At 40.5% G+C, this 14807-nt stretch overlaps 1 protein-coding gene across 1 annotated transcript; it reads right to left on the bottom strand.

The window, feature by feature from the left end:
• Positions 1 to 5503: 5503 nt before the first annotated feature.
• Positions 5504 to 7038, bottom strand: nanos1 (nanos homolog 1). The gene has a single exon (XM_058063939.2). It carries the CDS (start codon positions 6952 to 6954, stop codon positions 6289 to 6291), a length of 666 nt encoding a protein of 221 aa, XP_057919922.1. The 5' UTR covers positions 6955 to 7038; the 3' UTR covers positions 5504 to 6288.
• Between the last annotated feature and the right edge of the window lie 7769 nt (positions 7039 to 14807).

Below are 14807 nucleotides of genomic sequence, written 5' to 3'. Positions count from 1 at the left end.
AAGGTGTAGTCATCACAATCATAAAGGTGTAGTCATCACAATCATAAAGGTGCACAGTCATCACAACCATAAAGGTGTACAGTCATCACTGTCATAAAGGTGTACAGTCATCACAATCCAAAGGTGTACAGTCATCACAATCATAGAGGTGTAGTCATCACAGTCATAAAGGTACAGTCATCATAATCATAAAGGTGTACAGTAATCAGTCATAAAGGTGTACAGTCATCATAATCACAAAAGTGTACAGTCATCACAGTCATAAAGGTGTACAGTATCAGTCATAAAGGTGTACAGTCATCATAATCATAAAGGTGTACAGTCATCACAATCATAAAGGTGTACAGTCATAGTCATAATGTACAGTCATCATAATCATAAAGGTGTACAGTCATCACAATCATAAAGGTGTACAGTCATAGTCATAATGGTGTACAGTCATCATAATCATAAAGGTGTACAGTCATCATAATAAAGGTGTACAGTCACAGTCATAAAGGTGTACAGTCATCATAATAAAGGTGTACAGTCATCATAGTCATAAAGGTGTACAGTCATCCCTTGTTTATCATGGTTGTCTCGTTAATACGTCTCATGAATGCACTACTGACACCTAGTGGCCAGTCTATAATACTGCATGTCACATCCTTCAATACGTCTTCTGCCTGCCTTATATTTGTATTTTACTTCATGGAGCCGTTTTAATGCTCAGAAATGCTTAATTTACAATAAAACCACATAACACTTACTTAAATATGCATATTTTTGGAATAGTCGTCAACTAAAAAAATGTTTTTGAAAACCTGAGAGTGACACTGTTAAATTCGAATGCGCCAAGTGGTTATTTTTCCTCATGTTATTTTTGGAAAATTACTTTATTAATTTCTTTTTTTGGCATAATATTCCAATGTAAATGTCTATTTTTTTGTAATATTTGAACTTTATGCTACTGAAATGCCGTTATTTATTTGTCTTCATACTATTGTTCTTGTGTTATTGTCATACTAGTACAATATTTTCTCGTTATATTTTATTTTATGATAATATTTTGACGTTATCCTTGCTAAATTACTGCTGTGGCTACACTTCCACAGTTTTGTCCAAAGAATTATCTTATGTAAATGTGAGTGTAATTCCTCAGGAGGGATTCGTGAAATAGGAGCTGTTTTTAAAGATTGAGTGGGCCCCGGGGCGGCCGGGGGGGGGGGGCTAAAAGATGCTAACCCCCTTCACCTCTTGTGTGGAATGACTTTCACGCTTGGCTGCGGTCCAATTTGATGGGGGGGGGGGTTGCTAGGCGACAGGGACATCCTGATGACTGCCAGTGTCTTCTGGCCTGCATCTGGAACTGGAAAGGAGAAGACGGCAGATCTGTTACTTAGCATCATCACGGCCGCCGCACGGCTCAACAGGTCCATTAGAATTTATCAAGGAAGATTTAAAGGACGTTTGAAGGTGAGTAAACCGCCTCGTCACTGCGAACTTTTGACAATTGGACTGCCCCCCCCCTCCCCAACTCTCGCTAAATGCCATTTCCCCAGCTCAGCTTCTAAAAGGGCAACCTAAAAATAGAAGGACATTAAGAACAGACATTTAAATGTTATTTTCTGCTGCGCTAATTGAGTCGTCTTCATTCACGCTACTCCTACAGGATGTCATGTTGGGGAAAGAACGGGGCCAGCCTTAATGGGCCAGCTTTAATGGGCCAGCCTTAAAGGGCCAGCCTTACAGGGCCAGCCTTAAAGGGCCAGCCTTACAGGGCCAGCCTTACAGGGCCAGCCTTACAGGGCCAGCCTTACAGGGCCAGCCTTAAAGGGCCAGCCAGAGCTAGCCTTAAAGGGCCAGCCTTAAAGGGCCAGCCTTAAAGGGCCAGCCTTACAGGGCCAGCCTTACAGGGCCAGCCTTACAGGGCCAGCCTTAAAGGGCCAGCCTTAAAGGGCCAGCCTTAAAGGGCCAGCCTTAATGGGCCAGCCTTAAAGGGCCAGCCAGAGCTAGCCTTAAAGGGCCTGCCTTAAAGGGCCAGCCTTAGAGGGCCAGCCTTAAAGGGCCAGCCTTAAAGGGCCAGCCAGAGCTAGCCTTAAAGCTCCAGCCTTAAAGGGCCAGCCTTAAAGGGCCAGCCTTAAAGGGCCAGCCTTAATGGGCCAGCCTTAAAGATCCAGCCTTAAAGATCGAGCCTTAATGGGCCAGCCTTTAAGGGCCAGCCAGAGCTAGCCTTAAAGGGCCAGCCTTAAAGGGCCAGCCAGAGCTAGCCTTAAAGCTCCAGCCTTAAAGGGCCAGCCTTAAAGGGCCAGCCTTAAAGGGCCATCCTTAAAGGGCCAGCCTTTAAATACTATAAAATCATATGGTTTGGAAATTGCATTGAATTGGAGTTCCATGTTTTTATTACAAAGAATCTTTTATTAGTACGATACATTTTATGATGGTATCCATCCATCCAAGTAATATTGCAATATTACTCATTCATAAACCCAGCTGATCTGGTCACGTGACGTTTTCCCATCATTTCATGACATCTTCCCGTGTGCATCATCTTTATTTGGATGCGACTCCCCCGAGACAAAGTGGACAACAAATCCTAAAGATAGAATTTTACTCTCCAGCTGCTGTCCATGTTCATAGCAGGGGTTGCTATGACGACGGCAGCATCCTCACTGCAGGTGTATTGTGGGAAATGGTTATTCATTTGGTATCGGATTAGCTAAGACATTCATTATACATAAATACATAAATATTTCTATACAATAAGACAATTCCTAGGTGCCTGGACTCTTTTGTTGTGGACCCCGGGCCACACTTTGACCACCCCTGGTTCTCCTACCATGCATTTAAAAGCACTCCAACTTTTATTGTGCACTCCCATTTCTACCTTGCTGCCAGATACATATCTCATAAATGCGCAAGCTAACTGGATTATTCTCCCAGCGCCTAATGGAGGCGTGGGCCCGCGGGGAATACTATCCGTTAGCTGCCCGTTAGCTGCCTGCAACGCCAGCCCGACAGCCCCTTCTCTCGCTCTCGCCCAGATAAATCCCTCCTGCACTTAGTTCTCATCCATTTTTAATGTGCAGCAGCCGCAGCTGCAGGAAGAACATGCAAACGGCTGACTTGGGTCTTTTTTTTTTTTTTTTTTTCCCGATGCTTCTTGTCGTGCTGAGCATCAACACCAATCAAAACCTTAGTCGCTATACGGTCCGGATAGTCCAACATGAAGGTGTTCAATCCCGCAGTCATCGTTTTAAGCCATAGATTTATACAAATAGTCCAACAAAAATACAAGAAAGGCTGTAGTACGCATGCCAGGCCAGTAGTTGGCGACATATTAGCTGTCTTTTGGGTTTAAATGGATGTGATTGTGTTGGAAATCAACACTTTTTTTGAAGAAATATAAACACAATTGCAAAGTATTTTAGTTGTTACCACAGCATTCCTCCATTTGTAGTACAGTACTAGTCAATACTCAGTTTTTACTGCTGTATTATTAGCTGGAGTTTTTGTTTTTGAGTACATTACTTTCCAATTCTCTTCATTTTTAGTGCACTATTGGTCAATTTCCTGTTTTTAGGCCTGTACTAGTCCTGTTTTCTGTTTTTAGTACATTACTTGCCGATGTACTTCATTTTAGTGCAGTACTTGTCAGTATTCTGTTATTAGGACAGTACTAGCCAATGTTTTCAGTTTTTAGTACAGTTCCTAAGACAGTACAAGCCATTATTCTTGTTTTTTTAGGACACTACTATCCTATTTTTATAGATGGTACTCAATGTTTTAAATATTTAGTACAGTACTAGCCCTTGTTCTACATCCTTTGCACATTGCAAGCCAATGTTGTGACTTTTTAAGCACTGTACTATCCAATATTTGGAGTTTTTAGTACAGTGCTAGTCACTGTTTTTTGTTTTTAGTACATTACTTGCCGATGTACTTCCTTTTAGTGCAGTACTTGTCAGTATTCTGTTATTAGGACAGTACTAGCCAATGTTTTCAGTTTTTAGTACAGTTCCTAAGACAGTACAAGCCATTATTCTTGTTTTTTAGCACAGTACTATCCTATTTTCCCAGATGGTACTCAATGTTTTAAATATTTAGTACAGTACTAGCCCTTGGTCTCCATCTTTTGCACATTGCAAGCCAATGTTGTGACTTTTTAAGCACTGTACTATCCAATATTTGGAGTTTTTAGTACAGTGCTTTGCCGATGTACTCCATTTTAGTGCAGTACTTGTCAATATTCTGTTATTAGGACAGTACTAGCCAATGTTTTCAGTTTTTAGTACAGTTCTTAAGACAGTACAAGCCATTATTCTTGTTTTTTAGCACAGTACTATCCTATTTTCCAGGATGGTACTCAATGTTTTAAATATTTAGTGCAGTACTAGCCCTTGTTGGCCATCCTTCGCACATTGCAAGCCAATGTTGTGACTTTTTAAGCACGGTACTATCCAATATTTGGAGTTTTTAGAACAGTACTAGTCACTATTTTCTGTTTTTAGTACAGTACTTACCAATGTACTCCATTTTAGGACAGTACTAGCCAATGTTTTCAGTTTTTAGTACAGTTCCTAAGACAGTACAAGCCATTATTCTTGTTTTTTAGCACAGTACTATCCTATTTTCCAGGATGGTACTCAATGTTTTAAATATTTAGTACAGTACTAGCCCTTGTTGGCCATCCTTCGCACATTGCAAGCCATGTTGTGACTTTTTAAGCACTGTACTATCCAATATTTGGAGGTTTCAGTACAGTACTGATGTACTCCATTTTAGTGCAGTACTTGTCAGTATTCTGTTATTAGGACAGTACTAGCCAATGTTTTCAGTTTTTAGTACAGTTCTTAAGACAGTACAAGCCATTATTCTTGCTTTTTGAGCACAGTACTATCCCATTTTCCAGGATGGTACTCAATGTTTTAAATATTTAGTGCAGTACTAGCCCTTGTTGGCCATCCTTCGCACATTGCAAGCCAATGTTGTGACTTTTTAAAGACTGTACTATCCAATATTTGGAGTTTTTAGTACAGTACTAGTCACTGTTTTCTGTTTCTAGTACAGTACTTACCAATGTACTCCATTTTAGTGCATTACTTGTCAATATTCTGTTTTTAGGACAGTACTAGTGACCTTAAGTGCGGATGAAGGGCATTGAAGATGGAGGATGGATGGCCATTGTCATCAATATTAATGTATTATATATATTAACTAGCCAATTACCTCAGTTATTAACACAATACTAGCAATTACTCACCCCATGCTTGAAGGTGACAGAAGTGGCCGCTAGGGGCCGACAGTGAGCAGAGACTGCAATTTTAGGTGTTTTCACAGGACCAGTTTTATCAGAACTGGACAGGTGTTTTTGTGCACTTTGAATGTTTTTTGTTGTTTGAGCCCCCGGGATGAGCATATTAGCATATTAGCATATTGTCAAGAATTTCACACGTGTTTTGATTGGACATGCAGTACTCTTCCACGGAATAAAACTAAAAGAGGTGAGCACACGCTTCCAAATATTCCATATGTTTATTTCTCTTCATGTTATTCTGCACAGCAGCAAATATAAATAACAAAAGTTTCATTATCTCATCTTCATTTACTCAAAAGTCCATTTATTCAGTAGATTTGCTCTCTTGCAAGGAGTTAAAAAGTATATCGAGTATATTTACATACAATGATGTTAAATGGTAACACAAGTACAAGTATGCGATACAAATACTATCAAAAAACCCTCATTATAAATGGCACTATATCAATAAAGTTTTTGTGTTTTTTTTTTTACATAGAAGTACAAAAAGAGAGAGGGGGGGGGGTTGAGGTCACTTTTCTGAAAGGTTGGACTACACTGAATGACACGACGGATGCTTTGGTCGACTAAACTTCCGTGTCAGTGGGATACATTCTCATGGATTATTTGGGATTATAGAAATAGAACCGTGTGTGTTTTAACATTCATTTGCTTGTCTTGGGAGTGGAAATGTAAAGAAAAAGCAAAGTTATGACAAAGAAAGGATCCAGTCAGAGTGTCGCTAATAAATGAAATGTTGACATGATGGCCGCCATGTTTCTTTTTATGCTACCGGATACTTTCTTCACTTTTTTTTTTGAAATGGTGAACAAAACTTTGGTTTTTAAGAAGAAAAAAGATATAAAAATAGAAAGCTGACATTCTATACGGTGTTTTTCTACACCCATGTGGGAAAGTCAAAAGTATAAATGAAGTATAAAAATATATGACATCTAATCTGACACATGATGGGAAAATGGTTCAGTGCAATTGATGCAATTGAAAGTCTGCTTCTAGAAGATTCGCATCCTCTTACCCCCCTTGAGAGGCCTGTGGGGGGGCTGGTCCTTGGACAGGGGGCAGTACTTGATGGTGTGCGCGTTGTCCCCGTTGGCGCTGCAAAGGGGGCAGGTGTACGCCCTCAGAATGGGGCACACCACCCTCCCGTCGGGGGTCTTGAGGACGTGGGAGCCGTACACCTCCTCCGGGGCGCCGTTGTTCCGGCAAAACACGCAGATTTTGGGCTCCTGCTTGGCCTTGGCGGAGGGTTTGCGCGTCCTGCGCTCCGCTCCGAGCAGCTCGAATCCGGCTAAGCTTCCCGCCAGACACCCGTGCGCCTCTCGACCACCAGGCAGCTGCTTCTGGAAGGGGCTCAGTATGGAGAACCGCTCCTTCAGCTCCAGGATGGAGCCCGGCGGAGGGGTTCCGGGAGGGCAGCAGCAGTCGAGCGGGAGACTGTCGCCCATGGCTCCTGCGATGGCGCAGGCGCACTCCGGAGTGTCGTCCAGACCCAGCGTGGCCTTCAGGGACTCCGTGATGGAGTTGGGGCTCCTCTGGGGCATGCTGAGTGCGTGGTTCTTGGTGACCAGGGTGGTCAAGCCCAGGTAGTCGTTCCAGAAGTTAAAGGTGTAGTCGTACGACCGCCGCGCGCTCAAGTAGTTGTGGTTGACAAAATCCATGTCTGCGAATACGGGGGAAATATCAATAAAAAATAATAATAATCCAGAATTGTGTGATATCTCCAGCGTGGATGTCACAGCTGAGCTTCCACGGCACAAGTTCTGGCTTTTAAGGATGAGGAGAAAGGAGGGAGAGGAGGAGGAAGAAGAAGGGGAGGCGGGGCTCCGCTTGGAACCAATGTTTGGCTCAGAAGCACTTGCTTATTTTGATACAAATAAACCTCCGCCATCGTGTAATAATCACGCACAAAAGCTCTTTATGCTCACATCGGGGTTGCTATGATATGCTGTGATTGTTGTCGCTGCGTGACTTCATATCAGCTGTTTGTTATTTTAAAAACAACTTCAAATCACGTGTGCGTTACAATGAATAGGGAACAAACTGACGTCATGCATGGGAGCTTTCAACAGGGGGCAGCAGAGTGCAGTCGACGTAAGACGTGAGGAGAAAATGGCGCCGAGGAAGAAAACTCAAAATAAGGAAGCGGAAGTGATTTTTGTTTACATTATTAATTTAAGTGTGAACGACAAATATGACATATGTTGAGGAAAAAGAAAGTGTGAGTTTAGTTTGATTTGATGCTAATTAGCGTGATGATGAGCGTCAAAAGTAAGTATTTGAAATGAGCATACTATATGAAACTATATGAAATTAAATATATTAAAACGTGCTTATGAAGATGCCTTACATGTATCAATTTTCAATTTACTGTATTACTATAGTTTGAAGTGTGTGTGTGTGTGGACTTTAGCATAGTAAAACATGCTTACAACGTTTAAATGAATTAAGGAACTGTTTCTCATGTAATGGTGTCATACAATACACCGTTTTTGTTTGTGTATTTCCTCATGATTAAGTCTAAATTCGATTTTCATTCTTTAACAGCAGCAGAGGATATGGACAGAATATGAACAAACATGGACAAAAGGTAGATATTCCTACTTCTTTTAACATTTAAACATTTAAAGCATGGGTGAATAATGTGAGCAGGAGGGTTCCTACAATCACTCTGCCACAGGTAAAGAAACAGGTCAAGTACTACTACTATGGGAAATAATAAACAATTACTTGTAAAAAAAATTTAACTAGCAACTTTTTCCCAAACAAGTACTGCTTGCATGGTGGAGAAGTGGTTAATACACAGGCCTTACAGCTAGGAGACCAGAGTTCAATTCCACCCTCAGCCATCTCTGTGTGGAGTTTGCATGTTCTCCCCGTGCATGCGTGGGTTTTCTCCGGGTACTCCGGTTTCCTCCCACATTCCAAAAACATGCTAGGTTAATTAGCGACTCCAAATTGTCCATAGGTATGAATGTGAGTGTGAATGGTTGTTTGTCTATATGTGCCCTGTGATTGGCTGGCCACCAGTCCAGGGTGTACCCCGCCTCTCGCCCAAAGACAGCTGGGATAGGCTCCAGCATCCCCCGCGACCCTCGTGAGGAAAAAGCGGTAGAAAATGAATGAATTTTAACTAGCAACTTTTTCCCAAACAAGTACTGCAAGGCGGCTGCACAGCGGTCGAGTGGTTAATACACAGGACTCACAGCTAGGACACCTGAGTTCAATTCCACTCTCGGCCATCTCTGTGTGGAGTTTGCATGTTCTCCCCGTGCATGTGTGGGTTTTCTCCCACATTCCAAAAACATGCTAGCTTAATTAGCTACTCCAAATTGTCCATAGGTATGAATGTGAGTGTGAATGGTTGTTTGTCTATATGTGCCCTGTGATTGGCTGGCCACCAGTCTAGTGTGCACCCCGCTTCTCGCCCGAGAATAAGCGATAGAAAATGAATGAATGAATGAATGAATGAATGAATGAAATTACCGCAAAGCATGCTGGGATGCTGAAAGCACAACTGTGATGTTTCAATAAGTTAGAATATTTTCGGCAGTTTTCTTGTGTCTTCAGGTTGGAATCGCTCTGATGGCGCCATGACTGTAGTCTCTGAAGCTTGTGGAAGCGCCCCCCTCCACCACCGCCCCCCGTGAAAGCAAGAAGGTATGTAAGCTAAGGTGAGTGGAGTAGTAATTAAAGTTCAATTGATCCAACAAAGCCTTCGTTTCCCTCGCCGTCTTGCAGCGATATCGGCCTCTCATTAGATTTATGCAGCCACTCCAAAATAGGGATTTTATGATGAAACATTAAAATTGCATGTAATCGTTTTTTTTTTTTTTTTCTTCTCCCAAGCCTGCACAAGTAGATTCCCGCCCTGCCTTCTTGGCTCCAACTGAAATATTGATGAGCACATGATCATTTTCTTGTGACTAAGAGGGATTAATACTCCGCCTGCCTCCGGCGAGTGCCACTTTATTAAACCAGGAATCGCGCACAACATCAGCAGGATGGCAATCCAATGAAGACTCGAGTCATTGTTGCATTATTTTTATTATTATAATAATAATAATAATAATAATAATAATAATAAAGCGTTTTTGCATGGGAAAACCATGCATTCCTAGTACAATGATGGTCAGTACTGCAAATGTGTTTGAATAATTGAATGATTTTGTGTTTTGGATTTGAATTTTAAACAAAATACGTGACACCCACGCAATGTGTGAATGGATGAAATGTTTCAATGATTTTGTTAGCAGTTTTATCAGAACGTGTGTCTTCCAAGAAAATAATGAGCAAAGAACCACACAGATGGTTTTTTGATATCATTTGTATATTTTCACTCTTCTCCCAGCTCCCAACTAACAGTGTCAAGCTAGCGTTAAGTATTTGAGCCTAACTGCTGTCCGTCATAGAACTTTGAACCGTTTTGCGTTTAATTTTGACATGTTCCGAATATTTCCAAATATTCTGTAGTAGCACTGTACTGCTTTGTTTCATTGTGATGCTGCATAGCGGGACCCTCCCTCCGACTCCGGTGAAGATAATAATCCAAGACAATTCCAGGTTGTTGCATTTTTCATGTATTCCCTCCATCGCACACAGTATTGATCACCACGCACACGATACATAATGGGCTTTCAGGAATTGCTTGAAAAAAAATCTATTTGGCTTTATGGATGGCAGTAATGAAGATGAATGCTGAATCAGGACCTGGTGTGCATTAGCTTCTTGTAAATCTGCATCCACGCCGATGATGTTTTCATGGAATCTGGCCACATTTGCTGCTTTTCAAGCTGTTTTTCCTTCACCCAAATCCCGTATCTCCACTGTGACGCTAGTAAGGAACTTATTGTATACAGCATTTACAGTGGAAAGTACATGCAAAAAAGCAACAGAAGTATTACTAAGTAAGTATTCAGGGACTTCACAGATTTGCATGTTTATCATTTAAAACAAAGCCATTTCTTTAGGGGCTGCCTGCGTAACGTGCTTCTACCTCTGTTTGGGATTATGCAAATGAGCAAAGATGCAGGAAATTCAATAAGGTTTGATTCCAACTGAAAGAAGGAAAGGAACACCGGAATTGTGCACCACTTTGCATGTTTTATATATGCACATACAGATTTATATAGACTTTAAAGGCACATACAGTATAGACCAGGGGTGGCCGCATTGATATGACAAAATTTACGGGGGGGGGGCAGACTATATATTTTACACGTAACAGTCCACCTGGTATTATTGTATCTGTAAAATTGTCATGCAATCTGCTATTATTATTTATTATTTTATATTTATATTTAAATATTTTAAAAATAATAAAATATTATAATAATTACAATAAAATTAAAATAATAATTATTATATTATTATTATGTAAAATATGCAAATATAACAATAATATATAATTAATATAATAATTAGCATTAATATAATAATTATAATAATCATAGTAGTTCTAATAATAATTATAATAATCTAATAATAATAATAATTATTATTATTATGTGCTTGTGTCCCTTTTTTCAGGAACACTTTGTAAACAACAGACGATGTCAAAAAACGAAATTGATAAAACCATCAAAAGGTTGGCTCAGGCCATGATGCCAGGTTGTATGTTGAGTTTAAATGAAGTACTTTGGAAAGATTGGGCGGGCCGTATTCAAACACTTGGCGGGCCGGATGTGGCCCCCGGGCCGTAGTTTGCCCACTACAAGCCGATGAGTCTACACTGTAGACTCATCGGCTTTAGAAGCTTGATATTGCACATGGCCGCACAGTGGACGAGTGCTTAGCATGTCGGGAAGACCTGGGTTCGATTCTCCGCTTGGGCATTTGCATGTTCTCCGGTAGTTGGTAACTCCAAATTGTCCATAGGTATGAATGTGAGTGTGAATGGTTGTTTGTCTATATATGCCCTGTGATTGGCTGGCGACCCTGGACTTGATTATCGTGTTAAATGATGCCACTGTTTCAGATAATGAGGTTTATTTTGTAGCTGTCTGTTTAGCATTATGAGCGTCTTACCTGTTAGCATGCTTTTTCCAACACAATTGGTGTATCTTATTAAACACGGGTAGTCCTGCAAAAAAACATTTAATGCCCGTATTCCAACTACTGAGGCAGGGTACACCCTGGACTGATGGCCAGCCAATCACAGGGCACATATAGACAAACAACCATTCACACTCACATTCATACCTATGGACAATTTGGAGTCGCTAATTAACCTAGCATGTTTTTGGAATGTGGGAGGAAACCGGAGTACCCGGAGAAAACCCACGCCGAGGGTGGAATTGAACCCTGGTCTCCTAGCTGTGAGGTCTGCGCGCTAACCACTCGACCGCCGTGCCGCCCCAATATGTCTTAATATTAATGTAAAAAAAATGTAATATTGCAACAAAACCAAAATCAGCTGGGATAGGCTCCAGCATCCTTGTCAGGATCAGCGACATGGAAAATGGATGGATGAAGTCATGATACAATGACACATTTGTAGGTTAAATAAAAGGCAAATAAAGTAAAGAAACAAGAAAGTTTTTTATTTTCGAAAAAAAATACATATAACACCATTCTGTTTCATTATGATTTTATGATTTAATTATGATTTAACTATTAAAAATTAAATCAGTTCTGGCGGTGCGTTGTTATGTTGTGTTGCAATTACAGATTTGTTTGTTTTGGTAAACAAATGAAATGAAACAATGAAAGCACGATGTGCTGAGATTGTCTGCACGCTATAAACATGGACCTACGTTAGCACTCGAAGACGTCATGATATGTAGTACACTACACCGGTCAATAGGTGTCAGTAATGTTACTGTAATGTTGAGTGAGACGCACAAGCACCAGACTTAATCGCCACAACAACAGGCTTTTATTGCAGGCTTGAATGTTCTCACGATACAAATACCGTGGCAGCTGTAACTCACGCCAAGCTAAAACGCAACCCTAAACCGCTGATGTCACTTCCTGTGCAACACACATGAGCACAAGTCTTATTTATATCTTATTTCCTCTTATTATGTCGACGACATTGGGTAATGGGAGTGTAAAGGTGCTCACATAAAGTCAAAGATAACGTTTATTTTTTTATTTACCTTTACTTATTCATTCATTCATTTTCTACCACTTTTTCCTCACAAGGAAAAAGTCGTGGGGGTGCTGGAGCCTATCCCAAGAGGCGGGGTACACCAATCACAGTGCACATATAGCCAAACAACCATTCACACTCACATTCATACCTACGGACAATTTGGAGTCGTCAATTAACCTAGCATGTTTTTTTTTTTGGAATGTGGGTACCCGGAGAAAACCCACGCATGCACGGGGAGAACATGCAAACTCCACACAGACATGGCCGAGGGTGGAATTGAACCCTGGTCTCCTAGGCTGTGAGGTCTGCACGCTAACCACTCCTCCACCGTTCCGCACACATTTTACTTCTTATTTATTTATTTTACCTTTTGGGTGTTTGAATGTCATCGTGGTGGAGGGTGGGGGGCGGGGGGGTGCCCTGAAAACTTGGCATTTAGAGGAAATTAAACACGTCCTATGATTGCAGTGGCAGTAGTTCTATGTGTAAAGGCTGAGACATAACCTTTCGTTTCTTACTTTTTTTTAAACACCAGAGGGAAGTAATAACGATAACGAGTTAATAATGTCATCCTAAGACTTACAATTTGTAGCCCCGGCAGGATAAAAGCTCCAAACTTTGTTGAATTTTCTTGTTTGGTGTCGAGAGTATGAAAATATTGCTTTTGTATATTATTACACACAGCACATGTATGGCAAGCAAGACCTAAAATGTATTAATAAATGGATGCAGCGATGCTCGACATACGCTATGAGCATGCGAACAGCGTGGTAATAATTGACTGGCATATTTAATGCCTCCATTCATATCTAATCCCTCCGCACGAGTCGCAGATGAGTCATTGTGGTGTAATGGAGACGATTAATATTTCCAAAGACAAAGGAAATCAGATCTCCATGATTTGCATGGTAAATGATATTCAAAGCTTCTATGCAATTAAGATGGAATTGAGTTTCTTTCAGTGCTTTCATTCAACCTTTATTGTAAACACATGAAGTTGAAGCTTTAAAAACATTCTTAAAAGTAGTCCTGCAGGAGAAGAATTAGCTTAGATCCTGCCCAAATACACACTTTGACTAAAAAGCTTGACTTATTATTCAACCCGGATTATAATCAGAAGCTAATGAGCAACACAAGTATTAACCTCGAAATTGGTTCAACAAAATAAAGCTACAATAAGACAACAAATAGGAAGCAAATACAGTAGTGTTAGCAAGCTAACAGGCTGCTAACAAGGACGTTTTATGATGAAAATGCATTAAGAACACAGTATCACTTCTGCAGTGTATTAATAACACAAAACTTGCTCCATATTGCACACTAACCGTGCAATGTACGCAAAATGTTGGCGTTAAAAAAAAAACACATTTATTAAAAACAAAAAAATATACAAACTTTTTCAGTGCTTTGGTTCCGATTTTCTACAATAAAAGCTCTGATAAAACATTCCGCTGTTCTCAAATGTATTAATTTTTATTTTTCTGCACAAAATAAGATGAAAAATAAATAAACAAATCAAGAATAAATAAAATCAATCAGTAATAAATAAATATAATAATAATAATAATAAAAAGGCAAATAATAAAAACTTAAGAAACCACATATAGTTGGTGGGTAGACAAATTATTTTTTTCAGATTAAAATGAACAAAGCATTATTAGAGCCCTGTAGACATGACAAAACACGACTATAGTCACATTTATACTCTTTTTATTTACAACATATTGCGCAACTGCAGGGTCTTGAGACACATGCTAACTCGCAAACTAGAGAGCTAGCGACCTAAACGGTAGCCTCCAAGTTATTTCCTTCAAACTTAAATAGCCAAAAACTTACCACTTCCACACAGATAGGGAGGATAACTATTAACAGTTATTTAACCTTTAACATGAACATTAATCAAACGTAATCATTTTTTCTGGGTACATGATACCATACAGCATGGGTCCCCAAACTTTTTCCAGTGAGGGCCACATGACTTTTCTTTCCTCTGAAGGGGGCCAGGGTCAGGGTCGTATGTTTGTTTATGTTCTATGACTGGGGCAAAGTGTGGTTGTAGTCACGTCACAATAGGTTACCATTTCCAGTTCTATGACAGAAAAATGACCATGCTTTATTGTTCAGGGGGCCGGGACAAATGTGGAAGTGGGCCGTGTCCGGCCCCCGGGCCTTAGTTTGGGGACCACTGCCATACAGCATCCGTATCAAACTTGCACGGGAGCCGCACTAACATTAAACTTTCATATCAAGGCGGGGGCCTCAAACTAGTGTCCTGCGGGCCACATTTGGCCCGCGGGCCGCGTGTTTGAGACCACTGCATTATATGTACTTTTTGAAAATAAAATCACTTTTTTTGTTTCTTTACTTTTATTTAACCTACAAATGTGTCGGATCATTTTGCCTGAATAAAATATTCTA

This window comes from Doryrhamphus excisus, linkage group LG23, assembly GCF_037039965.1.
Source record: "Doryrhamphus excisus strain RoL-2023G ecotype Guam linkage group LG23, RoL_Dexc_Guam_v1.1, whole genome shotgun sequence".
NCBI classification, from domain to species: domain Eukaryota; kingdom Metazoa; phylum Chordata; class Actinopteri; order Syngnathiformes; family Syngnathidae; genus Doryrhamphus; species Doryrhamphus excisus.
The sequence above is the reverse complement of the archived record's forward strand: the minus strand, read 5'-3'. Positions and strand labels throughout refer to the sequence as shown.

What these genes read in the sequence shown, in the direction of transcription:
- nanos1 (XM_058063939.2), bottom strand. Translation starts at nt 6,954, where the DNA reads ATGGATTTTGTCAACCACAACTACTTGAGCGCGCGGCGGTCGTACGAC.